Raw genomic sequence first — 27,865 nt, forward strand, 5'->3', positions numbered from 1 at the left:
ACCATCCAAGTTTCACACTGTCTCAAAATTAAGATAAAAAATGGAAGTCTAAGCTGGAGAGATGGCTCAGTGGTTAAGAGCACTGACTGCTCTTCCAGAGGTCCTGAGTTCAAATCCCAGCAACCACGTGGTGGCTCACAACCATCTGTAATGGGATCTGATGCCCTCTTCTGGTGTCTGAAGACAGCTACGCTACAGTGTATTTATATATAATACATTTTTTAAAAATGGCAAGTCTGGGGCTGTAGCTCAGTAGCACAGCATGTGTGTAGCCTGTGAGCCCCTGGACTCACCCCCCAGTACTTCAAAAGAATAAAGTAAAAATAATAATTCTGACACTTAGGAAGCAGAGGCAGGTGGATCTCTGAGTTCAAGCTACACAGTGAGACCCTGCCTAAAAACAAACCTGGAGGCCTGTGTCCCAGCACTTAGGAAGCAGAGGCAGGAACATCTCAGCAAATTCAAGGCCTGTCTGAGGACCTTGTCTCAAAGAAAAAAATTTTTTAATGTTAACTCTTGCTGAACAGAAAACATCCTGGGACATCAAATTAAGGATACACCCCTTGAGAGGAGCTGGCTGGGGTTTTAAGCATCTTTGAGATATCTATCAGTGGGGCCAGATATGGAGGCAGGAAAAATAACTTCAAGGCCCACCTGGGCTACATGGTAAGATCTTGTCTCAAGAATAAAGCAAGGGACTGGTGAGATAGCTCAGTCAGTAAAGCTTTTAAGAAGACCTGAGTTCAGTCCCCAGAACCCATAGCTTTTAAAAGCCAAGATAGGATTGTGTTCTCAGGGTTTGTTAATTATCCAGCCAGCAAAGCCTCAGCAAGCTCTAAGTTATTAAGAGACATTGTCTCAAAAACAAAAAATCTAAACCAGTACCTGAGGAACCATACCTGAGTTGTCCTCTGGCACGTGTGTACACACGCACGAACATGAACACACACTGAAACCACAGTGTGGGTAACAAACCTCTCCAAGATGACTCAGGGCCCATGTGGAACAGGATCAGATACTGGCTGCTCATTCTGGAGCCTGCTGGATTTAGGCCCCTGGGCCCAAGGCATTCAGGCCTCTCTTGAGGCCACTGGAGAGAACTACAGAAGAGGCCATTTGCATTCGTGCCAGGAGAGCTGCTTTCCTGGCCATACCCCAGCACCCAGCAAGGATCTGGCAATCAGACACAGGGAAATGAATGAAGCAGCACTCGGACCCTGGCCACCAGCCTTGGCTTAAAACCTTACTGAAGCTTCCAGAATGAAGCTCCTGTAAGGGCACTGCCTTTCTAGCTGCACCCCCCCCCCAGTCTTCCCTCCCCCTGGTCTCAGTATCCATCTTGTTTGGCTTCCATTGGTTGATTGGAGTTGAGTATCCCTGCCACTCTGAGCTTGGGATTCCTATGTTTGAGACAGGTGACAGCCATTCCGTGCTTTTGTAAGACCACACACCTCCCTATGGAGTACCACTTTAGGTGTCACCATTGGCTACTCTTCAGTCTTGTCCTGACCTGCTGTGGCTGGTAGGACTCTTGAATATGCTAGGAGGAGACGGTGGGGAGAACAGACCAACCGGGCAGGTTCTGCATAGGATAGGCCCCTCAAGGAATCCAGCCAAGCAAGCCCTTTTGAACACTGAGAGGGCTCTGTAGGGAGAGGTTGAGCTTAGGCCGTATCATTCCTCTTTTCCAGACAGTGCTCTGGATGGAGGGTCTGAGGTAGGATGGCCTTTAGCTGAATGATGATGAAGGTCCTGCCAGTATGGCTGCTTCACCTGGGGACCAACTGCAGCTCTAAAGATAGGCTTTCTTCCCTGAGTCAAGGAAAGAGAGAGACCACCACAGGTGACTACCAACTTTATTGCCTCTGTGCTGAAGACCCAGGCTGGGGTTCAGAGATCTCTGGGGGGCAGCAGGCAACTCTAGGCCCAAATTATTGCTACTTTGCAAGGTCATCTTGGGGCTTCCCATAGTGCCCTGAGAATGGGTGGGGTATGAGCATGCAAATGATATGTAAATGACATGCAAACCAACCCAGGATCTTCCAGAGGTCTCTGGTACAACTACTAATGCTAGAAATGTTAGGACTGACCCCAGGGTGATAGACACCCAGGTCTCTACACTATGCACTGTGTTGGCATGGCCTTAAGGGTCAAGGTTCCAGGGTTTGAGGGGGGTCCCTGAGCATCAGCCCTGGTTCTGCCACTGATTGAGGAAGAACAGAAACATAACCCCAAAGCAGTAAGCAGAAAGAAGAACTCCCCTAGGCAGCCAGAGAGGTGAGGGATCTGCCTGGGTCACACAGCAAGGTAGAGGAAAGGGAGACCAGAATCTGGGTTTCCTGAATCAGGCAGAAGCCCAGGTGCTTGGAAGTTACAAACAGTAAAATAAATAAAGCAAGCAAACGGCCTGGCTCCTGATTCCTGGGCTGAGAGACCCTGTACCAGCTGACCAGGCCTTTAGCCTGGGAACAGGCAGACTCCTTGATCTTAGCGTAGAGTTGGCCAGTGCAACGGGCTCTAGAGTAATAGGCAGGGCTATAGTCACCAGCGACTCAGTTATTATTCATAATCCACCAGGAGGCTGTGGATGAGAAGTTGGGGCGTCAGGAGATATTGGGGCTCCCCTCTTGCGTCCCAGAACTATTTGAAGCACAGGGATACAGCGCACCTGGGAAGAACACAGTGGTGAGAGTGTCTGGCGCCCGCAGGTGATCAATGAGGGTGCGCTGGAAAGCCTTGCTGCAGGGTGACTGCTGGTGCCTGGGAGGCCATGGAATAGACAGAGGCTGAGTCATCTGCTCCAAGACTAGTGCTCTAGGTCATTCACGCTTAGTCCAGCTCAAGGCACCAACCATTCTATTACTGCTTCTAGCCTCAGTTTTCCCCTTCAGAAAACTGGGAACGAGATGAAGGCCCCTAGCACGGGGGCCTACTGACAGTAGTGTACACTGATCGAGTGCATTCTGTGCATCTGTACTGCATTGAGTTTGGAGGGCTTATGTTAGACAGGGTCTATACAGTTCAGGCTACCCTTGAATCATTGGTCCTCCTGCCTCTGTCTTCCAAGCGCTGGGACCATAGGCTGCTGTAAGCATGGCCAGCTTACATTATTGCTTTGGATTTGATTTGTTGTTTTGGTTGGTTGATTGGTTTTGGGGCTATTGGGTTTGTTTTTGGAGACAGGGCTTTGCTGAATTTGCTGTGAGACCTAGATTGGCCTTGTAGTCGGAGCCTTCTTCCCTCTGCCTTCAGGGTTAACAGGCCAGCACCCAATACCTAACGCATTTATTCCTTACATGTCATCTCACCTGGGACCCACATGTGTTAGGTTAGTTATCTGAAGTCACACAGCCAGTGAGTAGGGGAGCAGGACTTGAACCTGGTCCAATGCCCTCCAGAACCCCATCAGTGTCAGATGTTAGACCACCACTCACCTTCTCCAGGAGGCCTCATCCTGCCAGAACTCATATAGGGTGAAAGCAGCATTGTCTAGCATCTTCTGGGCAGATACACTGCAGAACCAAAGAGGTAGCCAGGCTGGACCACAGCTATGAACACCACTGCCTACCTGCCAAGGGTCTCATGGGAGCCCTGCCCAGAGTACCCAGTCCACATCCACCTCTGCTCCCACCCGCTCACCCAGCCCACTGGCTCTCCAGAGACTCACTGCAGACAGTGGCTTTGGGCTCCTGTGAAGTTCATGTAGCAGCACAGAGCACGATGGAAATCCTGCAGGGCATCCTCTGCCACTTGTACTTGCCTCTGTGCTACAAGGATGTGCTGGCAAGGAAGCAGCTAGTCAGGGCTAAGCTGAGCTCTGTTTAACCCAGCTTTCCTGATGTCATCCAGATCTGCCCCCTGTGGGATCAAGTTCCCAAGGCCAACAAGACCCCCCAGCATCTGACTCCATCCTCCAAGACTGACCCTGTGCAGTACCACCTCCCACTGTGCCTTCTAACCTCCATTCCTGCCTCAGGCCTGACTTTCACAGATACAGATGAAAGAACAGAAAACCTAAGGTCACAGAGCAAGAACTCCTGCCTCCCAGATCTGGGCACTTCTTTCCAACTTACTGAGTCAAGACCCTTGGCAAGGTCCCCTTCATGCATGGGTTCCAACCGTGGTGCCTGCAAGAGACACAGAATATAAACGGAGCCTCTGTGTATCGACTCGGGCAGGTGCGACAGGAGCCCTTCTGAGGGGCACTGGCCACCCAGCCCCTTACCTTGCACTCAAGCTGGTCTATGAGCTCTTGGAGGCGGTTGACCTGCAGCCGCCACTGCAGCTCAGCCTCTGAACTCCGCCCTAGCAGAGGGACCATGAGGACATCAGCCAGGCGCCCTGAAGGGAGGCTGCTCAGGGTGAAGTGGGAACATTGGCAGAGCAAAGCCCTGAGAGAATAGGAGACGCCACATCTTTCCTGGCCCTATGCACCAGATCCTACCCTGCCACAGGCACACCTGTATCAGAGGATCCAGGAGACCAGGTTGGTGACCAACTGATGCTCCTCAGGGCTCTGCGTCCTGCCCTCCGACTGCCACAGGACCTACTCTGCACTTTGATATTTTCTTCATCCAACCTAGAAAGTAGAAGGTTAGTCCAGTGTCCTCTGACCCATAGGGTCAAGGACTGAGATTTCAGCCCAAGACCAAGCTTAGCTGGGGCAAGACAGGTCTCCTGGGTCTTTGAAGCCCAGACCCCAAACCACTAACCCCTTCTCAGCAGTTCATGCCTCCCTACCCAAGAACGTGGCCTCCAGAGGCTGGATGGATCGTGATACTGAGGAGTTTGGAATGCAGGAACAAACGAAACCCATACACCCACAGCCCAGCAGCACTGACATACCGCTGGCCACGGGCCTGGGCCTCCAGAGTGTCTGATGCCCCCTCCAGGGAGTTCTGTAGGGCTTGTAGCTGATTCGCAGTCTCCCGCAGCAGGAATCGTGTGACAAACTGGTCCACCTTGGAGGCCTGTTCATACTCCTGCGGGCAGGGCAGAGGGTATTGTCATCATCGTCATTGTCATTGTAAGAAGGAGCTTATCTTGCTCATGAGAGCAACAGTGAAAGTGGATGGACAGAGCATGCAGGCCTGGTGCAGGCTAGTTACCACCACTTTCTAGCCCAGGCTGGCTTTGAATTGTGATCCTCCTGCATATGCCTCCCTAGTGCTAGAATTAAAAATGGGTACCACTCTATCCAGCTTCTAAGGTCCCTTTTCCCAGTCCAGATGGGCATTGTTCATCCTCACAGATATGAGGCTAATTCACAGGAATCGTACCATGCCGGCATGCTGGGTTTTCCAGGATCTCGATTCCTCTTCGAAGTTAAGGCTCATTCCCACCTTTGCAACAGCTCGGGAGGCCTCTGGACATACACAGGCAGGGTGAGGGTGCAGGGCACTAAAGCCAGTTTTACACATGGTACAAGATGGTGGAGGATAGGACCCCTTACTGGTCTGCATTTGTTTGTTCTTTCATTATTCCATTCAGTGATCCATTTAACAAACATTTACTGCATGCATTTTGTGGGAAGCTACAAATACAAGACATCCAGGTCACTGGACAGACACAAACACTTAACTGCAGCCTCCCCTCAGCTCCCTGAAGGTGAGCAGAGACAGGGATCCTGACTATACATCAGACCTTGTGCCAACCATCTTGGAACACTCACACTCCTCAGCTGCTTTCACTTTGTGCCTCAGTTTCTCCCACAATACCACATTAAGGTTCCCCTCAATTACTTCCTAGTGCTTGCAGCCTAAGTTGTCAATCTGAAAATGTCACCACTATTGTGGAACATAGTAATCTGCCCAGCTACTGCATGGACAGTCCAGGGTACCCTTAGAAGCCCTCACCCCCACCACACACCCAAACTTAAAATGAGAGACAGGAGGAGCCACAAAGATCCAGGCTCCATGGCAACACAGACAGTGGGTTTCATTTTTGGTGTATGACCTGCTTTGACTCAACTAAGATAGTAGCTTCTGGACCAGGCTTATAACAAACGGGATAGAGTAGTGCGTGAGGCCTGCCCTAAGTCTGTGGGTCTGTTTCCATGACATCTTTTTAGTAATTTCCCTTTGTATTTTCTGCTGTTTGCAACCAAACCTAGTTGTCATAACCAACCTCCTTATACCAGACTCAATCCCAAGAATTTTGTTTATCCATCATTAACAACTTTTAGTAACCATAATTGACTCCACTTTGTATCTGGGGCCTTGAGAGGTTGAACCTTAGTCAAGGTTAAACAGCTAATTGTGGCGGGCCAAGATTTAAATCAAAGCCAGAGGAATTCCCCTCTACTCACCCTTAAGCACCTTATAAGCATTGCTTCGTTAAAGCACTAGCCCTGTTTTGCAGCCGGGAAGCTAAGACCAGAAGAGGTCATAGGCAGTGAGCAGTGGCCAGAGTCTCCTGGGAGTTCCAGGGGAAGAGCAGAGTGAGGTCACTTGTGAGCTCACAATACTATTACCCTGATGGGGCGGGGTCAAACTGGGACCCCTGGCTAGAGGGCAGGGCTGAGGCAGCATGGGCAGTGGCTTCTAGTGACCAGTCCTATCATGGGAAACAGCGGTTCCCACAAGAGGACCAAAGCACCCAATCAGGCCAGCAAGGACAGGCCACCTGACATGGACAAGGCCCGTCACAAGCAGTTCTTCAGCCACCTCAAGCGGAAGAAGCCAAGTGTGAGTATAGAGAGACTGGAAGGGACGCTGGGTGTTGGAGTCTACACCTTTAGCGAGGGTCATGGGAGGTTAGAGAATCTCTCTAGAGGAGCAGGATCCCTGGGGCCCATATAGGTAATGTAGAGGTTCTAGAAGTAAGGGCTGGGAGGCGGGGGTGCGCTCTCACATCCAGGGATCAAGCATAGTGTCTGGGACCACAGACCTGAAATGTCCTTTACTCCCTCTCTCCAGCCCACAGCCTCACAACATGCCACTTTCCCCTTTTTTCAATGGCGAGAGGCTCCTGACCCTGCCCGGGTGGGTGAGAACCCCCGCATCAAGGCTGGGAAAGTATGCAGTTATTCAGCCTAGGGTGGGCAATGGGTTTTTGTGGGGGGGGGGCAGGGTCCCAGGGTGCGGGGCATATTGGGGTTTGGGGGGTTGGGTTGGGTACGGAAGAAACCTCAGGCCCCGCAAGGGCGTGTTCTTCCCTTCACACCGGCCCACCCCCAGACCAAGATCGTGCTGCTTTTCCCGCTGGACAAGCGGCAGCAGCTGGCCGAGGCAGCGGCGGGCCCATTTGTGCGGCCCGTGCGGCCCGCTGAGGACCCGCTCGGCGCCCCGACGTGCTTCCCAGCCACGGTGGCGCCTATGCTACGTGGGGCAGGCGACGGCGTGGACAGGCGCGAAGGTGCGCGCGCGAGAGAGATGAAAAGGATCCTGGTGCTGCTGCTGCAGCTGGACGCGAGGCTGCAGGAGGAGGGGCGTCGAGTGGCAGGCAGGCCGGGGGGCGGGGCCAAGGCCCAGCAGTACTGGCAGCCGCTGTATGCGCACCTGCTGACCCAACGCGAGGCCTGCGGCGAAGGCGACCCCCGCGAGGAGCAGCCGCGCAAGCGGCGCCGCTGTCCTCGCCCGCGGCCCTGAGTGTCTGGCACGACCCCTAACGCCAGGACTCTGCTCAATAAAGAGCACATAGCAACCCTGGCGTCTGCTACTTCTGTCCCTGCTGTCGGTCCCAGGGTCAAAATTGAGGCCCTGGGTGAGTAGGAGAAATCGGTACTTAGTACAGCCACCACCACAACCTGAGCTAGGGCTGCCTTTAACTTACTTTGTGGCACTAAGGTCAGCTCATGCCAAATCCATAGATTCAAAGTGGGCTTGAGCAAACTACTTGGAAACGCTAGGAAGAACTTGTTTCAGGCAAAGCCTTGGAGTCTCCAAGAGTCCCCAACGTTCAAAAATCCCTCTTAGGCAGAGGAAGGTTTTCAGGAAGAACAGGTAGGCTAGTCAGTCATGGTGGGGCTGCAACCTCAGATTCTGCTTACAGTATACACTCAAGAAAAGGGGCTTTGAGGTTGGGGATTTAGCTCAGTGGTAGAGCGCTCGCTTAGCAGGTGCAAGGCCCTGGGTTCGGTCCCCAGCTCCGAAAAAAAGAAAAAAAAGGGGGGGGGCTTGAACCTCTAGTCTCTCACCCTACTGCCTGACTGTTCCAAGCACTCAACTCCCCCAAATTTTAGTCAAAGCACTTTCCTCCGGAGGTACCAGTTCCATCCTCTACCCCATTTGAGGCCAAAAGCTTCTTCCAAACCACTAATCTGTCTGTGGCAAATTAGTTTCCCCTGCTTATAATCCCCACTGTCTCCCCGCTACCCCTCCAACGGCCAAGGCTAAAATTAGTGCATGCGCATCCAGCTCCCCATCCTGACTACCTTCAGTGCTTGCCCTCTGCACCTTCATACTGACATGGCACCAATGGCCTCCAATGTCACTCTTTATGTGAGAGAAGCAGCATGCTCTGGGCAGAAGCCAACCGCTGGCTTTCTAGGATTCCACACCCAGCTTCAGACCAGACCCTAAAGCCACCACTTTCGACTGTGACAATACCAGAACTCAAGATGATGGGGTAGGAGTATCGTGAATTCAGTGCCACAGGTTGCTTCAGAAAACAAAAATTCTTGAGTTTCCTTTCCTGCTACACACTGAAAATGCTTCACCTGGGGCCAGAGGTGGCAGGCAGTCTCAGCTCACTAGAAATAAGCAATGGAGTTGAGGATGCACTTTTGTTACCATCCACAGGTTGGAATTGTGCTGGAAAATGTGTGACAGACACAGCATGTCTCCCTGCTTGATAGCTAACTGTCTGTCCAGTGTTACTTGCACACGTATGCTTGACTCAAGCTGGCTCCATCATCTCCCCCACAATTGTAATTGGGAACTTTAAGAGACCTTCCCAGTTACATCCAGGTCAGATTCTCTTCCTAAGACCTAGTTTGCCCCTGTGATCCAGAAAAAATCCAGGATCCTTGTAATAAAATCCTTATTTTAGCTTAAGTGCACCGAGTCTTCTATTTGCAACCAAAATGGTCTATGCAGGAGGCCGGGCTCACTGCTACCTTTCGGAGTTAGAAACACCACAAAAAAAGATTTGGACTTGCTTAGGGCTGCTATGTGAGCTTCAGACCTGAAGGGGTCAGGCCAGACCCCATATGGCTATCACGGCTGGGCACAAGGAAAGTACTTGTAGATGTGTTGTTTCTCTTTAGAACTGAGAGTTAACATGCTGTACATCTAGCCAGAGTACATAAATACTCCATCGGTTGGGAAAAAGAATTAAGTACTCTGTTGGCCAGACAGGCCCTTAACATGGGTTCCCAAACGGCTGCTGCCACCAGCCCACGCAAGGGGTGGGGGTGGGGTGCCTGCAAGACTGAGGTCATAATGAGCCCAATCTAAGTTCCTTCAACGATTCCTTCCCACCTCTAGCCAAACTTGGTGACGTGCCAAGAGAGCTGCCTAGGAAAGGTGGGACCCTGGGACCCTAAGGAGGAATCAAGTTTTGACTGACACTTTGTTGAGGTAGTGCCACAGAAAGGAACGCTACTCTAGAGAGGCAGAACCTCATAGCTAGAGGCGGAGCCGAGAACTGAGAGGGCCGGTTATCCGCCCAGAAGGCCCATTAGGGCTTCCGGGCGCACTGAACACTGAAGGTGGCGTCGGTGCACCGGTCTCGCGGTGCCCGCAGGCTGCCTTCATTGAACCGAGTTGCTGTGGTAGTGGATCAAGGCTCAGGCTTCACCAAGGCAGGCTTCGCTGGGGAGATCAAGCCGCGCGTCGTGCTGAAGAGCTCGAATCTGATGCCCAGTTGGGACCGGCCTGTGCTGCCAGGAGTACCCGGTTGCGAGCTGGCGGGAGGCGTGGCCCGCGCGCACCCTATCAAGCATGGAGTTGTAGTGGATTGGGACGCACTGGAGGGACTGTGGGAGCGCCTAATGGTGGGAGGCCTGCAGATCCACCCGGAGCAGTGGCCTGTACTGGTGAGCGACTCGCCATCAGCACCACCCGAGGGCCGAGAGAAAGTGGCTGAGCTGCTGTTTGAGGCCCTGACAGTGCCTGCGTGCCACATGGCCAGCACGGCGCTGCTGGCACTCTGCTCCGTCGGAGCTTTCAGTGGGCTGGCTGTGGAGGCGGGAGCGGGCGTGTGCCACGCCACACCCATCTACGCGGGTCACTCGTGGCACAAGGCCACCTTCCGTCTGAATGTGGCAGGCAGCACCCTGTCGCGCTACTTTCGCGATCTGCTGGTGGCATCGTGCCCAGATCTTCAGCTGCATGCCCTGCCCCGCAAGACCGTTACACAGCTCAAGAAGCGCTGCTGCTATGTGTCGCTAGATTTCCAGGGTGATATTTGTGACCCTGCCCGCCACCAGAGGGCCTGTTTTTGCCTGGGCAAAGGCTGCTACGTGCGCCTAGGCAGTGAGCGCTTCCGCTGCCCTGAACCCATCTTCCAGCCAAGTCTCCTAGGCCACCCTGAGCCAGGACTGCCCACGTTGGCCTTCCAGGCACTGCAGAAGATACCCACAACACTGCGGACACGGCTGGCCAATACGGTGGTGCTAGCTGGTGGTTCCACCCTTTTCCCTGGCTTTGTGGAGCGCATGAACCTGGAGCTCCAGGCACAGTGCCGGAGGCATGGGTACCCGGCCCTGCAGCCCTGTCTGGTGGCTCATCCTGGCCGGGGCACAGCTGTGTGGACTGGAGGTTCTATGATGGCCTCCTTGCACTCCTTTCAGCGCCGCTGGATGACTCGGGCCATGTACCAGGAATACGGCCCTTTCCTGGTGCGAGAAGTGTTCGATTGAGTTTTATATTGATCGAGAATGGATGGTGCCACCAGGGCGCACTTCAGGGGCTACTTCGGGAACAGAGGTTGCAATTCTGTCCTAGCATGGAGAACCAGATAAATATTAAAGTGTTCACAGCTGGCAGGGTTATCATATGGGAATGGCCTGCCCTTTTCCTTTTCTGAGCTAACCCTGACCTTCATTTTGCTTTCAATTTGAATACCCAAACCAGTTTAGAGAATGCCAGTTCAGCAGGGCCAAGCTTAAAAAACAACACTTGGAAAACACATGAGGGAACTAGAAGTCCTGTCCCTAGCTGTGTGCTCAGGTCTCATTTTTCCTTTGTTTGTAGAAAGTGGGGTCAGAGGGCAGTATAGTTCAGTACCTAACAGATGCAAGGCCTTGGGTTCTATCCTCAGTACCAAAAGAAGTATGGTCAGGTAAACCCCAGCCACATCACCCCCTACCCTCAGAGGAGCTAAGGACACAGGGAGAAGAGATCTTTTTCTCTGTTTTTGAGATAGGATCTCACTATATTGCCCAGGCTCTCCTGCCCCTTCCAAGTGTATCATGAAAATTAATCCCAGCACTCAGGAGGCAAAGGCCTGTGGATCTCTGTGTGTGAGGCCAGCCTGGTCCACAGAGCAAGTTCCAGAACACCCAGAAATACACAGAGGAAAAAAAAAAGTATAAGCTACCACACCTGTTCTTGCCAAAGATGGTTCTTAACACATAAAAGGAGGGTTGGTTTTGGTTTTGGTCACTTTCTGGGTCTGAAGCGCTGGCTGTCAACACTTGTCTACACAGGTCATAGCATTGGCCAACAAAGCAGGCCTATACACACCTACCGTCTCAAATGTCCTGGGGTTAGGCCCAGCCTCATGGGCTCCATGTACCAGTAGGCATTTATGACCTCATCTATGCCCCAGCCTGTGCCTACTGGGTCCTGGCTTAACAGCTCTCAGCAACTGTAACAGGCCAACAAAAACCTGCTCTGTAGCCTGCATGGTTTTGGGCACAGAGAACAGAGCAAAGAACAAAACATAAGATGTCTGCCTGCTCCTCCCTCAACAGGGGCTCACTGTAGCCAGACTGGCCTGGAACCGGCAGCAAATCTTCCTGCCTCTCCTGAACATTGAGATTCCAGGTGTGAGCGAGCCACTGTGACACACTCAATTGTTCACTATCATCCCTGGCTATAGACGAGAAAACTGTGGCTCTGGGAGTAAAGGGCACAGTCATTAAGTGCTAGAACTTGAACCCAACCTCCATTGCCACATCCCTGAGCCACAGCAGGACAAACACTTCAGGTTCCCCACAGGCCCTTCCTTGCACTTACCAGCTTTGTCGTGTCCATGGCAGTGAGCACCGCACGGTTCAGAGACTCCAGCGCAGCCAGCACAGGCCGATAGACACCCAGGTGTGTGGAGAAATAGTCTACAGACAGGGGAGGTCCAAGGGTTCCAGCCTAAACCATCTCCCCAGCCTGGGATTCTTTGGCTGCCCTAGCCTTCCGATCCCAAGAGGCCAGCACCATAAAGCATCCCTTATCACACACACCCACCCACCCAGGGGCTGCGACCCAAGGCCTACTCACCACACAGTTTCTCTGTTTCTAAATTGCTGTGGAGGGAAGAGAAACATCTTTCAGACTCTTAGGACCTGGGGCCTAGGGAACCAGACATAGATGTCAGTGTCCTCACCCCTTCTACTCAGCCTCACATGGTGTATCTGGTGGGTGAAGGGTCACAGGCCCTTCAAGAGAGTCAACCCAAGTTCTCAAAGCTTTGAATGCTGACCTAGTCTGGGATTTACACTAAGGAGATGGGGAGGGAAGGGAAGGGAGCTAGGGCAGCTGTGCATGTTCATGGAGTCTGTGCGTCTCCAAGTGAAGAATCGGGGAAGTTGCATACACTTGAACCAGATGTGGACATGTGAACTTGTGGGAGGTGGGGAAGTGTGGATTCCAGGCAGAGGCAGGCAGAACCCACCTGTCCTCAAACATCCTCTACTTGGGAATGGAAGGGCTGAGCATGGTTGGTGACTCAGGTCTGGTTATTCTGGGGTCCCAGCTGGAATCAGTGTAGCAACAAGACTGGAGCTGGAGAAGGTGTGGGCGGGTTGAAAGTCTGCACTGGGCCCTGTCGTCTTTCCCCACCCCCTGTCCTCCAGCAAGAGCCTGACAGCAGGGGACACAGTGGGTTGGGACAAGCTAGCCTTGCTCTGCCATAGCAAGCCAATCCTTCCATTGTACTCACTCAGTAAGCTGCTCATCGATGCCGCTGAACAGTTCCCGCAGCTCCGCAGAGCTGAGAACCCCATCGGCAAAGTAATTCTGGAATTCTTCAAACGAGAGCTTACCATCATCTGGGGAGAGACAGGGCATGGTGTTGCTACCCTTGAGTCCTAGCCACATCCTATCCCCAGATCCAGACTCCCCAGAGGCCAGCAGCGTTCACAATCTCTCGGCCAGATAGCCCAGGGCTCTGACTCCACTGGGGGCCCTATTTTGAATAAAAGGACAAGAGTTCCCCAAAAAGTATATGCTGAAAGAAACAGGGCCCACCTTATCCAGGATACATTTGGTTGGGACTCAAATGTCTGCCAAGTGGAAACATGAAAGAACAGCCAGGGACATATCAGAGCATAGCTTAGGACTCGAGGGCACAGCCCGTGGCCCTGTAGACTAGCCTTGCCCCAGGGTAGACAAGACCTCCATGTTCTGGCCCCAGGACCTTCCCAGGAAGTGACAGAGAAGCACTGGAAGCCTGCCCACCAGCCAGACTCCACAGCGCAGGGGACTGGCTGGGATGTGAAAGAGCTTCCCCTCCTGGGGCAGAGGCAGAGAGGAGGAGGAGAGCAAGGCTAAAGACAATGGGGTTTGCTCTGTCTGAGTGATGATGCAAGACGGGAGGTCTGAGTCTCTGCAGCAGAAGGTATTGAGAGCAGGTATCTTTTGGGGGGAGAGTGTTAGCTTTCTTCTTTTCCCAAGCCAGGGTTCTCTGTGTGGCCCAGGCTGTCAAACTCAGAGATCCGCCTGCCTCTGCCTCCTAAATGCTGGGACTCAAGGTGTGCGCCACCATCACCCAGCTTGAGAGTATGTATGTTAAATTAATGGCCCCCATCAATTTGAAGAGAGCCATGAAAAGGCAAGCACTGAGAACACAAAGAAGCTGAAACAAGAGTCTGCAAGCCCAGGGAGAGGAAAAGTGAAGGCCAAATGCGTGCTCCACCCACCCTCATTCAGTGATGTACCACACAAGTCTGGATCCCAGGCCCACAACTGACTCACTTCTCCGAGCCTCTACTACTCCTTTGCCCATGAAATGGAATGAAGAATTCCCACCTAGCAAGCTGTTGTAAGGACATCACAAGGCCTTGTACACCCATCACCGAACTAGAGAACTGTCTTAATATAAGCCCTTACCTCCAGCCTCAGATCACCCCACACTTCCCTGAATCCTACTCAGTACACTCCCCAGGAAGGGTTCCGTGCTTGATCTCCCCCGTTTTGGGGCTCTCAAGACTTTCCTCCAAGCTGCATCTCCAAATCCCTAGCTCTCTTTTGGTTCTTTCCACCCACCCCCACCCCCCCACCCCCGGAGCTGGGGACCGAACCCAGGGCCTTGCGCTTCCTAGGTAAGCGCTCTACCACTGAGCTAAATCCCCAGCCCCTAGCTCTCTTACCCTAGCCCCCACTCTCCAAGTCTCTGGCTCGAATACTCTGCCTCCTACATACATACACACACACACACACACACACACACACACACACACACACTGTGGGACCCAAGGGGGGGAAAAACACTCACCATTCTTGTCTGCTCTGCGGAAAACCTAAGGGACAAAGGGGAATAAGTGGACACTCTGAGTGGAGTCAGAGAGGTAGGAGTCCCCCTCCCAAGCCAGCGGGGCTCCAGCTTGCCAGCCAGCCCCCCTGCATCGCCTTCCCCTGCCCAGGGCGGTCCTGCAGGAGTCTCCAGCAAGGCAGCACAGGAAGATCGCACAGCCAGCCCCAATGCTGACTCCCTCCTGCTGTGGGGCTGGCTTCACGGTGGGTGGGTGCTCCTGACCAGCTCTCTGTACCTTCACTTCCCACAGCTGGAGTCAAGCCCGGGTTCGCTCTGATGTAGCAGCCTTTGGCATGTTCCCAGCTTGAAAAAGCTTGGACAGATGGGCTACGATTCGTCCTGAGAAGCCTTGGAAGCCATATCAGATCTGAATCCCACCCCCACCCCCACCCCCACCCTCAGACTTTTCTGGGTGTTCTCCCAAGTCCACACTATTCTCCATCTACCCTCACTGAACAGGCTCTTTCCCTTGTGCCTGCTTAAGACTGGCCGGCAGTGGCTAGCCCACAGTGCCAGTAGGTACTTTGGTTTTCCCACTAGTATGTGAGGGAGCAGCTTAACCCTTTCAGGGCTGGGACCTCTTATAAGGCCAACTCATCATGAAGACTGTGGGCATGTGTGTATACACATTTGTGTGAGGGGCAAGGAGGATGGCAAGGGTTAGTAGATTTTATTTGTAGAGGCAATGATGAGACAGACAAGTTCAAAGCCTGGACAGAACCCATATAGCACAGGGTCCTGAATGCTAAACCTTTCTATCCAACTCCCCCAGGGTCACTGGGCTAACCAACCAATGTAACCCTTAAGGCCAACTGAGAGAAGCTCTGCTACTAGAGTGGGATCACGACAGCAGCTCAATGTGGCCTGGCCGGGGTCATTAGGATGGGCAGGAGAGCTAGGCTTGGAATGAAGACACCCCATCCACATCCCAGCACGCCTCTTGACCTGGAACATGCCTCCTCGGGCCTGAAGGACCATGGTCAAGGTGCTGAGTCACTAGGGCATTGGGGAGGGGGCAAAACAGCCTCTTAAATTGGCAGAGACTTCTAGAGTAGGGCAGGAGAGAGCCAGGACTTGCTGAGCACATAGTAAAAGGGGAAAGAGGGGTGCTCAGTGCAGTGAGCAAGACAAGCTTGGATGCTCTACAGCTACAAAAGGGGGCCCAAGGCCACCTGCGGCCCATGAGAGGAGTCCCTTACCAACTGTAAGACTCCGCCACCTTTGATCAGGCCTGAGGCTTCTGGGGTAGGGCAGAGCTCCTTCTAGGTCTAGGCTCCCCTGTCCTATCAGCCCAGCAGGGGCTGCCATGGAGCCGGCTGCTGTGACTGAGTGCTGACAGCCCCTAACCCCATTGGGCACATTTGGGGTGAGGGGCAGTACTGCTGAGGGACAAGGAGAGGCACGGAGCGGCACAGACAGCACAAGGAACACAAAGGCAGGAAGACCAGAACAGTAGGGTCACAAATAGTCTAGGAGAGGGACCGAAGCAAGACCAACAGATGCGGAGGGAGAGACAGAGATACGGAGGACTGAGACCAAGGGAGCCCGATGCCCGCCCACCGGTGCCCCACTCACGTCCTGAAAAAGCGCGTGTCCCGCGGCAGGCGCAGAGTGTCGCGTCGGCTGGGGCGCAGGTGGCCCAAGCAGGCACACAGTGAGCAGCCCAGCGCACGCCATGGCTCAGAGGCTTGCAAGGCTGCGGGTTGCGGTTACCAGGCCGCCCAGGCTGGTTGGGGGCGGGGCGCACGCCCATTGGCCCAAGCACGGCCCCGCCCCTACCTGGCCTCGGTTTCCCCGCCTGGAAGAAGCTTCCAAAAGGAGTGGGGTAAGGAGTCACCACAGAAGTCACTGACAATGACATCTTGCCAGGAATCCCACAGGAACGGGCACTCCACCTAGTCGGGTGTGGGCAGGCAAAGCTCTAAGTGCAGGAGTCCTAATAGATAAAACCCACAAGCTTTTTACATCTGGGCATCTATCTGAGCATTTCCCTGCCAAATGAGGATAACAATAGCGCCCCCCCATCCCCCTCCCGCCTGTAAAGGAGAAGTAAACATAGCGCTTAAGATTGTAAATGCTCAGTTCAGAGGACTTTCACCTATGGTTTAATGCAAGCCATGGATTTCCAGTCACTCAGTCCTTCACCCAGATCTCTGCCCCAGCACTTTCCCTGGTCCTCTCACAAGGCCTAGAGAGAGGGAACGCATACTACAAATGCCCCACCCCACACACACACACAGGAAAGCATACAGCACAAACACAGTTCACTGTGTGTTGCATCTTTACTAATGCTCAGAAATGACCAGAAGGTGCGCAACAAGCAGACTGACACTTTTCTGTACTTAGGTAACACACATAATCTCCTACCCATCACTTGGTCAGTTTTCCTCTTCTCAAGGGGTTACAAATTGAAAGGAAATTAAGTCAGGTACAGGGAATGAACATTCCCCCCAACACTAGCCTCACAGAGTCCCCAACCCAGCCTAACACCATCAAAATATTTATTAAAAATCAAAGCAGGAGGGAACAGAACTGTTAGAAAATAAACCAAAGTGCAGACTGGCCAGTGGGAAGGGCAGTGGAGCGCTCCAACCACAGGAGGGACCCACATCTACCCCTCCTGCCCACCCTATCAGCCAAGGCCCTCACTCACCCTCTCCATCTCAGATCCACATGCATGCATGTGGCCAGGGTGCTGGTACTACCTTCTAAAAAGGGACTTTCTCCAGCCCATCCATGGCTGTCAGTCTGTCTCCCTCTCTCCCAATAAATAAACTGCTTGGGCCTCAGCTCCTTGAGTAGGGGACCCTGCCCTTGCTTCAGAGAACAGGGATTTGGGGTATCGGCCCCCACATCTCCCCACTCTTTGCTTATTCCCCAGGTTTGCCAGAGGCCTCGATAAATAAATAAACGTTCCATTAAAGCTTCGATCGGAAAACCTTTAAGCAGTGCTCTTGCTGCCCTGCAAACCCAGTCAGCCAAGCTGCACCACCCGGCCTGGCTGACACAGGATTCTGGAAGCAGGCAGCCACCCTGGGCCTCACAGGGCCCCTGCAGCAAGGACACCAAAAGTGCTGTTAGAGCCCACCCCACCCCAATGCGCACACATGGACTCATGCACACATGTGGACACACCAGGATGTGTCTGCAGCACACATACAGATGTGTTCACCTTCATTCCCCGGCACACACACATACACACACATAAACACACACACACCCCAGGTACACAGTGCGCAGTATGGGGTGCATGCACATACACTGTACAACATCCTCCCCCTTTGGTCTGCTCAATGTGGCAGCAACCAAACCCCAGAGCTAGAAGCTACTGGACAGAGAAGAGAGTATGAATCATGCTATTCCAACGAGGCAGGAAGGATGGCCCAGGGCAGGACGCTCCAAAGCTGCAGCAGACAAGGTGGGCATCTCCAGACACCGAGTCCCTAGGCTTCTGTCAGAAATCCAGAGGGGTCAAGTCCCCAAAGTCACAGTCAAAGAGATCTCTAATGCCCTCACCCTCCTCGAGACCAAAGTGATAGTCAACAGCCTCATGGGGTGGGGAAAGGCTGATGAACTCCCCAGGGAGGAGCCCAGAGAAGTCTTCTTTAACATGCTCCAGGAGTGAGTCAGCAGCCACCAGTGGTGACAACCGGTCTTCTTCCATGGGGGCCCTCAGGTTGCCTATTCGAGGCAATACAGCTTCTGGAGAAAGGAGGTATTACAGGTTAGGAATGGCCCAGCAGGAGAGGGACTGCCATGATTACCTGCCAAACAGAACAAACCCTGCCCCTACCTACCTTGCTCCAGGCCTAACAGGGACTGGCTGGGATCCAAGGTTGGGGATGTGGAGGGAGGTGATGGTGGAGGCCCTGCTGTGCCAGAGTCAGCATTCCTGTCCTCCCCAGATGTCTCCTGGTATGAGGTCCTCCCAGGGCTAATCCCCTCTGCACTTTCCTCAGGGCACAGGAAAACATCGATGGGGCCTTGTTTGCTCTTAAGGGAGATCTGAAATGTCTGGGTGGAGGCAGCAGGCGGGATAGGTGAGGCCTAGGTGACCACCAGCCCAGCCCACTCTGTCCTGGTCAGGCTTCAGGTCTGAAGTCTCACCTCTGCAGAATCCACAGCTTGTAGTTGGGTCTCAGGAGGGGCCTTGATCACTATGACCATTTGTTCTGCAGGGTCTGCAATGCTGCGGAGATCTTGGCAGGTCACATAGGCCAGGGTCGGGGGAGTCAAGGGCCACTTCACTGACTCAGCATATACCTTCCTAGCCACTCCTGTTTTAACACCCTCAGCCCAGGGCCTGGCACATAGTAGGTACTCAGAATCTCATTCCCAAACTTCAACTTCCTCAACAATGAGACTGTCTACCCATCCAATTCCAAACTAATGGTTGCCTGCAATAATTCCACATCAAATGCTCAACAGGTCTCCAGGCTAGAAAATGGAAATTGATTTTGACAATCTCACTAAAAGGCACATTTCCTAATAAATTTTCTTTTTGTGAAGTAAAGCCTTAACTTTGAAGCTACAATCAGGAACTAACTGACTAAGGTAAAGTTTGTCATTACTGGTACTAGGTTTTCAATTTGGAGATAAGATCTCACTGTGTAATCCAGTGGCCTATATTTATTTTTGAGAGTCTTCATATATAACCTCAATTGGCCTTCAATTTTATAGTTTCTGCCTCATACTTGGCTCTGGAATTACGAGTACATTCTGAGCTTTTCTTCTTTGTTTGGTTGAGACAGGGTCTCATTGTGTATAGCCCTGGCTAACCTAGAAGTATGTAGACCAGAGCAGCCTTGAGTTCAGAGATCCACATGCTTCTGCTTCCCAAGAGTTTGGACTTTTTTTTTTTTTTAAAAAGGTGGCTGGAGAGACAGCCGTGGGTGCTGGGAACCGAACTCTTATATTTTTGGTTGTGAGCCTAGCCTTTAACGGCTGAGCCATCTCTCCAGCCCAAGAGTTTGGATTTTAAAGGCTTGCACCCCCATATTCAACCTAGTCTTTTCTGTATATGAGTGTGTTCCTTACATGTATGTGATTTTGGAGGTCAGAAGCACCAGATACACTCAAAGTAGAATTTGCAGAGCCACCATGTAGATGTGAAGATTTGAACATGGGTTCTCTGTAAAAGTAACAAATGCTTTTAACTGCTGAGCCATCTCTCCAGTCCTTTAATTTGTGTGTGTGTGTGTGTGTGTGTGTGTTCGCCCACACATGCCACAGAGGTGTGCTTGTGAATTCATATGTACAGGTCAGAGGACAGCTTACAGGCATTAGTTTCTCCTTCCACTGGGAACTCAAACTCAGGTAATCAGGACTGGCCAAAAGCACATCTACTTATCAAATCATTTGCCTACCTTTTTCTTCTCTTTCTTTCTCCCCCCTTTTTTTTCGAAATAGCATTTCTTTTTTTAGCGCGCGCGCGCGCCCACACACACACATACACACACACACCCCAGAAGAGGGCATCAGATCTCATTACGGATGGTTGTGAACGACCATGTGGTTGCTGGGATTTGAACTCAGGTCCTCTGAACGAGCAGTCTGAAAGGTGCTCTTAACCTCTGAGCTATCTCTTCACCCCCAAAATAGCATTTCTGTGTAGCCCTGGAACTGGCTCTATAGAGCAGGCTGCCCTCAAATTTAGAGAGAGCTGCCTGCCTCCGCCTCCCGCATACTGGGATTGACAATTTTGGAAATGGATATTACTGTCCTCTATTTTACAGATGAAACTGAGGCCAATAAAATCCAAGTAACTTGTTCGGAGTAAAGCAGAGCCAGGCTTGTTTCCAAAGTCAGAATCCTTTATAATCTGAGTCCCAGGTAACCTCTATAGTCTCAGGAATGTGAGCCACCACTGGCCACGCCTGCTTTCAATGCACCCTGACCAACCCAAGGATATCGCTGGATGTCTGAGTCCTCAGAAAGCAGTTGCAGCTGAGTGGTACAGATGTGCATCAGGTGATCCAGCTGCTGCTCACTCTCCTGCAGTTGTTGCAGGTCCTGGGTCAGGCCTTCAAGCCGCTGACCGATCCCCACCATGGTGCGGCTGCCTCTGTGGGAAGCCAGTCAAGAATCAGCAGTCCTTGAGCGCCCGACCCATCCATCAGCCCTAGCCCTCAAGACAATCTGCTGCTGCCACTCTTCTGTGAGTAATTGGCAAGTTGTCCTTCTTCTGTGGCTCTGCTCCCCGGCTAGGCTTTGAGTTAGACTGGGACGGGCTTAGTAAAATGCCTGATCTGTCAATAAACACCTATAGAGCCCCACCAAGGAGCCAGGTAAGGAAACAATAGCACCTATGTGCCATGGAATGACACAGCTGAATTAGATGTACACAGAGACACTGTCAAGTGAAAAGAAAACAATACAGAATGAAGAATTGCCTAGTAAAAGCCAAGGCAGATATGTCAGAAAAGGCAGCAGGATGCCTGGGGAGGCAGCAGGTACAAGAGAAGTAGTAAAAAAACCAAAGCCTCTGTAAGGCCCATCTCAATGATGACAGCAAGAGCTGGAATTGTGGCAGCACAGTGGTCTAAGAATGAGCAATAATGGGAGAGGGAACAGGAAAGCTTCGGCAAGGCACGTGTGTGTGCATGTGTGCGTGCGCGCACACACACACACACACACACACACACACACACGTATAGGAAACCTACAGCTATAGGGAACTGGATCTGCAAGACCTGTGTGTTCTTCCCCTTCTATCATCCCAGGGAAGGTAACTCTCTTTGGACCTTGGTTTCCCAGCTGTTGGGAATGCAGGAAGCCACTGTAAGCCAATCTGGCTTGGTCTGGCTGCCACCTGCCCACCTGCCTGATGAGTACTTACAGCCACTGGATATGATTCTTGGACTTCTTGGCAATGAGTTGGATGCCCTCCAGGACATTGGTGATGTCATAGATGCGTCGTTTCTGCACCTTCAGCACCTCGGCTGCCCAGTTCAGATCAACAACACCATCAGCTGAGTGGCTCAGCAGCTCCAAGAAGCGTTTGGTGGTCAGATTTAGTGAGGTCTCATAGCGTGACTTCTCCCCTGGAGATTTCACACCTGGGGGGCAGGGGTTAGGCTAGGCAGGGTTCTTCAAACACTCAGTCTGCCCCCAACAGGCCTGTCTCCCTAGCAATGTGGAGTGGCAAGATGAGGCAGGAGGCAAATGGCTCCTTCCCCTTAGTCAAGCCAAACAGAAAGGCTCTGTGGCTGTTGTCTGCCAACCAAAGCATTCCTCTTGTAGCTGGGCAACTCCCCACCTCCAAGGCCCAAGGAAGTCCTGTTAGGCAGCCATTCCAGCCACCTCCTGGGGCCCCAGAGTGTACAACCATGTCCACGCCCCTCCCCCAGTATGGGACTGAGAAGCTGGAGTCAATGGGCACCTTTCCCTGGGTGGCGGCCTCTGCCCCGGAATGGCCCGCTGCTACCAGCAAGGTACTGATGGTCAGTTTCCAGATCCAGCCTCCGTTTCACCTGTAGCAGAAACACAGGAAGATGCCCCAAAACCAGGACTGACACCACAGAAGACTTAGCTAAGGGCTTGATACCCAAAACCCAGTCTTACTTCTCTGTTATGATGCCTAGGAGTGCGAAGAGAGACAGATCCTGAGGGACATGCATGGGGTTATTTATTACCCTATCACACAAATCAGTCAAGTACAAGGCTGAAAACCTGGGTTCAAATTTTAGGTCCAACATTACGGCTGGTGGTGGTTTTTAAAAAATTTTGTTTAGATTTATTTATTTTATGTATATCATTACACTGTAGTTGTCTCCAGACACACCAGAAGAGGGCATCAGATTCCCATTACAGATGGTTTTGATCCATCATGGGGTTGCTGGGATTTGAACTCAGGACCTCTGGAAGACCAGTCAGTGCTCTTAACCACTGAGCCATCTCACCAGCTTGGTGGCTTTTAAATACATACAAATCATCACTGTAATGCTAGAGGTTAAAATAAAGGCCTCGTGAACGCTACCACACAATCTACCAATTAGTCTCCTTAGTTCCTACAAATACAAGGTCTCACTATTTAGCCCAGGCTGGCACTATGTAGCCAAAGATGACCTTGAATTTCTTTCTTATCTTCCTGCCTCTACCTCCCAAGTACCGGGCTTACAGGCACATGCCACCAGGACTTGGCGCTTTCAAAGATATTTGCTAACTTTCCCCCCTTAAAGCAAGCCGAGAGTGATAAGTGTCCCTTCTGAGACTGGTCACTACAACAGTGATGCTTCTTCTGAAGTGACGGGGAGGGAGACAGCTTTGTGCCATGCTCTCAAGTAGCCCTGGGGATAAGCCCCTATGACAAGAGAGCTGAGACCTCCTCCAGGTGAGGAGGAACAGGGCAAGCTTGCAACCTTAGTCTCACTTCTGACTACAGCCTGGGACCTTTCTGGCTGGAACAGGACTCCACCTCAGGCTAGAAGCACTAGCTAAATCTCCCTCAAGTCCCAACCTACAGAGACTATACAACCAGTGCTTCCAGCCACCAAGGGAGGGTCTGGGTCCCCCAGGCAGCTCCCGCCTCTAGCTTTTAGCTCATTTGCGTATCTATAACCATGGCAGCAGCTGGAGCTCACCAACTGCTCTGTGTTCAGTGTACTCTGCTCTTTGAACTGACAACACCACAACCCTCCACTTTACAACCTACATAGAAGACCACAGAGAAGTGGCAGAGCCACAATCCCTACCCAGGTCTTCGAGAAAGACCCTGAGCTGCTAACCTCCATGCCCTCTAACCTAAGTTCTAACTTCACAGTGACGGGAAGGACCCCGAAATCCCACAGATAGCTCAAAACACACTAACCGGACCAGACTTGCTATCCTTCACCAGTCACGGGCCTTTCTCAACTAAACCCTCTCAACCTGACCCACCACCTGTCACGTTCTTTTGCCAAGAATTCTACCCACAGCCATTATCACCCTCCCACCGGACAGGACAGCTGTCCCCATGCTGGTCTCCCTCTACATCACTCTGCCTCAGTAAAGCCTTCCAACAGCACTCCTCACATGAACTGTGGGGATGAGCTTCTCCCAAGCCCTGCTCTAACGCTATTCTATGCCCTCTCCACACACCTGAAGCTGGCTCCTGCACGATTGCTTAAGAGAGCAATTGCTGTCCTCTCTCGGTACTGCCTCAAACCTGGCCTTTTCCTCCATCCAATACAACTTCTACAGATGTGTCTGTTGTCCCTGCCCACTGCCTCCACCGGAGAAAGGTCATTCATTGGACACTGGACCAATAAACCCCTGCATCAGTGTCTGCCACAGGCCTCAGTGTCCGCCAAGACTCCCCACCATCATCCTGCCACCAACTCCTGGAAGCCAAGGAAAAGGACAGCACATGAGAGTGAGACGATGAGAAAAAGGCAGACACTGCCTCTGCTGTCTGTGCGAGAGCAGGGCGGTGACTAAATCCCAAACATTTCCTCAGCAAACTTTTGTCTGACTGTAGGAGGTATGGCAGTCTCCACCTTGGAAGACCTGTAGCCAGGAAGAAATCCAGGTATATGCACCCCAATGGGCTGACACAGCCCCAGATGCCCTTGCCCATCTCCAATGTCATCCTTAAAGTAGGGCTCAGATTGATGGTGTTTCTGTCACTCATCTTTAGACAACACTGAGATCCTAAAAACCACAGGTGAAGATATTGATAACTGAGTGCTTCAAACACCCATCCACAAAGGCTGTATGTAGCCCCTGGAACAGCATGTGGTCTCAGTAAAAGACCCAGACAGGTCCAGGCCAGCACAGAATGCTCTCACAGACACACAAGGAAACCACTCTGACAGGCTAATACATATATGGTCCCTTCCTGGACTAAAAGCTCAGGAGCTGCTCCAGTTCAGTTTCTGACAGAGTGTGTTTCAGAAACAGGCGCGCTTCTGTGGGAGAGCCAGGGCAGACTGTTACCTCCTCTGGGCAATGTGAATGACGTACTGTTTGAACATGGATCAGGCACAGGAAAACCTTGAACTCCTGATCCTTATACCTCTACTTCTTAAGTGCTGGAATTATAAAGGTGCCATCACACGTGGCTCACAGCAACTTTTAGAACTATTAAAAACAAAAGTTCTGAAGACTGGGGACTGGCAGAGTACTTATTTGGTGTGCATTCCATTCTGGGTCCAATCCCCAACAGCAGTTAAGTGCTCACAGTGACCAGCAAGAGATTCATATAATAGAGTAACAGTGTCACACCTAAACCAAGAGCCCTGAAGAAGAGCTAGCTTTCTACTCTAAGCCTGTCTTTTTTTTTTTTTTTTTTTTTTTTTTTCTGTCTTTTCTTTTTTTCGGAGCTGGGGACCAAACCCAGGGCCTTGTGCTTGCTAGGCAAGCGCTCTACCACTGAGCTAAATCCCCAACCCCAAGCCTGTCTTTTACAGACTTAATGTATGGTACTACATACTGTCCACAGTAAACAAGTACTACATTATAATGGAAACATCAGCTTCTTGCTGTTACCATTTTGAAACAGGGTCTTTGTAGTGCAGGCTGGCTTTGAACTCAAGACTCAGTATCCTCATTCTTGCCTGCTTGGATTATAAGATGTCAGTTAACCAAAATAGGCTGTTGGTGTTTTAATTTATTTTTATTTAACTAATTTGCTTTTTAAATTGTTTTCTTTTTAAAAAGAACTTTGTGTCCGTATGACTATATATGAACATGGGTACCCAAGGACAGGAGAAGACAATATCAAACCCCTCGAAACTGGAGTTGGTCATCTGTGACCTCAGTGTTGGGCTGTGATCAAACTTAAGTTGTCATATAGAACAGCAAGTGCTTTCAATGGCTAAACCATCTCTCCAGACCAACTTCCTTTAAGGTACAGTTTCACTCTAGGTAACCCTGGCTGGCCTTGAACATGTGGATTCTCCTGTCTCTGCTTCTCCCTAGTCAATACACCCCGATAGGATCTATAAACACACACACACACACACACACACACACACACACACACAGACAAGGTAAAGGTAGGTAGGGCAGGAAGAATGTCTGAATTGCAGAGGTGTAGAGAGGTACACAGGAAGCACCCAGCAAGTGCTCACTGGGTGGAAGCCAAGCCTGTAGCTTATTTCAAGGACTGCCCCCCCACCCCAAATTCCAGAGCAAAGTCAGTAGAGGCCAAAATCCAGATTTGCATTCCTGGCCTTTGGCTCCAGGATGGTGTCAACCTCTCCCACAGAAAATGTTTGCTGGGCCTTAAGTACCGTGGGGGAAGGGGATCCTTAAGTACCTCTGCACCTAGCACATAATGGGGACTCACGAACTCCACAACTTGAGTGAATGCAATGTTTAGTCAAATGTAGAATATCTGCCCAGGGCCCAACCTTCTACCTACTGGTACAGGCCCGTGGAGTGGAGGGAAGGCAAGCCAGCTGACCCACCAAATACTGGCCGGCCTCCTCAGTGGGAGGAAAGGGCTTTAACAATCAGGAAATACCACTCCCTAGAAGAATGATTAAGAAGTTCCATCATTTGTGGGCTTCAGCCTCCTCATCTATGGAAGGATGAAAAAGTAAGGCTGTCCACAGGGTTAAGTGGGTAAAGTGCTTAGCACAGAGCCTGGCACCCAAAACGTCCTCAAAACAATGGTGGTTGCTATTGTTATTGTTATTAGCATCTTGGTGATTCCGGAAGGAAGGCAGCACTGGGCACTGGGCCAAAGGGGGTATGGGCCTTCTCTAAGATGCCTCTGGGACCAGCTGCCACCCGCACCCCCACCAGGAGTTGAACAGTTTCTACTCCGGTATTGGGTCTGGCCCCTCCCGCTTGCTCCAAGCCCCCTGCTGTGAACACCTCCTGCTTGCTCCACCCCTACAATAAAGTTGGTGGCCCACTGGCTGAGCTGGCCCCTGCTTAGATCCAAGTTCCACTCTCCACTTCCGCTGCCTTTTCTAGGCCCCCAGCCTAAACTGGTCTTGCTACTTAGGATCAGGAAAAGACTTTATCCAGGGATCTCCCTCCCACGTCTTCTCTCTCCAGGAACTGGAGGCCCCTTCTCAGGGGCCCAGCCCACCCAGTCTTCCAGAGTCTCAGGGGTCTGTCCGCCTGATTAATAAAGTTCCATGGCAACCAGGGGCTGGAAGGGTGGCAGATGGAAGGACAGGCAGAGGAAGGGTTGCAGCAGCTGGCCCAGCACCCCGCCCCTGCAGAGAAGGCCTCCCAATCAAGAGGCCTATCCCCAGAGGCCTGGAAGGCCAGGCCTGCACCTGGCAGAGCCACGAAGGAGGGTCTCTCGAGGATGTCTCCAACAGTCACCCTCTTTCATCTCCATCAAGCAACTGTGCGCACTAACTAGCCATAGGTTCTGCAGCAAGCCAGCCGCCATCAGTTCAAATACCAGCCCCACCATCTGCAGCTGCGTGAAGCACTTCCCTGTCTCTGGGCCTCAGTTCCTCCCTCTGGCAGATGGGCACGTGACAACACCCAGCTCACAACAGAGTTGAGAATTTTGGCCGACTTCAAGTGTGCCAAAGCCTGGGCGTGCAATAAGCAAGCACCAGCTGAATACACGTGAGCCATTATCATTAATAAACCTGCCGCTCTGGTGAAGACGCTGAGGCCCAGAGCAAGGCGCAGCAAACAGACAGGGCAAGGCAGTCAGTCAGCGCGCGCCCCGGGGCGGAGCCCCGAGGCCCAGCCCAGACTCCGCACCGCCCAGCGCTGCAGCCCGCCCCTCCCCCGCCCGCGCCTAGGGTCCGTACCGGCGGGCGGCCGAGAGCCGGGCGCGGTGCACTAGGCGCGGGTCGGGGCGCCTGCGGCGTTGCGAAGAGCAGCACGTCAGGATCTCGAGGGCCAGCGGGCGGCGCGGCGGGGCCGGTGGGGACCTGCGGGGCGCCGACATCGGGCGCGGTGGAGATGATGACGATCTGCGAGGAGTCGAGCAGCCGCAGCGCGCCCGCCCCGAGCAGGGCCTCCAGCGCCGGCGCGTGCTGGCCGCCCGCGGGGGCTACGGCCATGGCACTCACGGCCCGCGTGGCCCGGGAGGCAGGCGGCGGCGGCGGCGCGGGCCCATGACGGCAGGCCGCGGCGAGGGCTCGATCCCGCTCCGCCCCGGCCGCCGCTGCCTGCAAAGTCCGGGCCACTTTTACGCGCCAAATCCTTTTTGCCGCGAAAGAGCCACGCGCCGCCGAACGCCTCCTCCATTGGCCTGCGTGGCTGTGACGAAGTCGGCTTCGGTAGCAGACATTGGTTGCAGCGTGCGGGGCAGGCGACGGAGGGT

The 27,865-nt window shown here is 52.5% G+C and overlaps 4 protein-coding genes across 13 annotated transcripts; 2 read left to right on the forward strand and 2 right to left on the reverse strand.

The window, feature by feature from the left end:
• Nucleotides 1–1,837: 1,837 nt before the first annotated feature.
• Necab3 (N-terminal EF-hand calcium binding protein 3) lies at nt 1,838–16,329 on the reverse strand. Of its 8 annotated transcripts, NM_001098724.1 has the most exon segments (13): nt 1,840–2,581; nt 2,669–2,760; nt 3,435–3,512; nt 3,668–3,780; nt 4,074–4,127; nt 4,226–4,305; nt 4,461–4,579; nt 4,846–4,982; nt 12,126–12,223; nt 12,384–12,409; nt 13,045–13,153; nt 14,599–14,623; nt 16,213–16,317. In NM_001098724.1, coding segments are annotated over 13 exon segments (1,062 nt in total). In that variant the 5' UTR covers nt 16,315–16,317; the 3' UTR covers nt 1,840–2,552.
• On the forward strand, nt 6,503–7,692 carry C3h20orf144 (similar to human chromosome 20 open reading frame 144). 3 transcript variants are annotated; one of them, NM_001135901.2, is made up of 3 exons: nt 6,503–6,690; nt 6,964–7,016; nt 7,179–7,692. In NM_001135901.2, the coding sequence occupies exons 1-3, from the start codon at nt 6,561–6,563 to the stop codon at nt 7,587–7,589; spliced, it is 594 nt and encodes a 197-aa protein (NP_001129373.1). In that variant the 5' UTR covers nt 6,503–6,560; the 3' UTR covers nt 7,590–7,692. The 3 variants fall into 3 exon arrangements, with proteins under 3 accessions (NP_001129373.1, NP_001424721.1, NP_001424722.1); NM_001437792.1 differs by having other exon boundaries at nt 6,508–6,686; nt 6,918–7,016; nt 7,179–7,644; NM_001437793.1 differs by lacking the exon at nt 6,964–7,016 and having other exon boundaries at nt 6,508–6,686; nt 7,179–7,644.
• Nucleotides 9,423–10,923, forward strand: Actl10 (actin-like 10). Its single transcript, NM_001399743.1, has one exon. It carries the CDS (start codon nt 9,800–9,802, stop codon nt 10,802–10,804), a length of 1,005 nt encoding a protein of 334 aa, NP_001386672.1. The 5' UTR covers nt 9,423–9,799; the 3' UTR covers nt 10,805–10,923.
• Nucleotides 16,330–16,900: 571 nt separating the features above from the next.
• E2f1 (E2F transcription factor 1) lies at nt 16,901–27,755 on the reverse strand. The gene is made up of 7 exons (NM_001100778.1): nt 27,348–27,755; nt 22,019–22,109; nt 21,476–21,695; nt 20,549–20,701; nt 18,745–18,859; nt 18,435–18,651; nt 16,901–18,339 (listed from the first exon to the last, which is right to left on the reverse strand). The coding sequence occupies exons 1-7, from the start codon at nt 27,600–27,602 to the stop codon at nt 18,092–18,094; spliced, it is 1,299 nt and encodes a 432-aa protein (NP_001094248.1). The 5' UTR covers nt 27,603–27,755; the 3' UTR covers nt 16,901–18,091.
• Between the last annotated feature and the right edge of the window lie 110 nt (nt 27,756–27,865).

The sequence above is a fragment of the Rattus norvegicus genome, chromosome 3, assembly GCF_021556685.1.
Source record: "Rattus norvegicus strain SHRSP/BbbUtx chromosome 3, alternate assembly SHRSP_T2T, whole genome shotgun sequence".
Taxonomy (NCBI): Eukaryota; Metazoa; Chordata; class Mammalia; order Rodentia; family Muridae; genus Rattus; species Rattus norvegicus.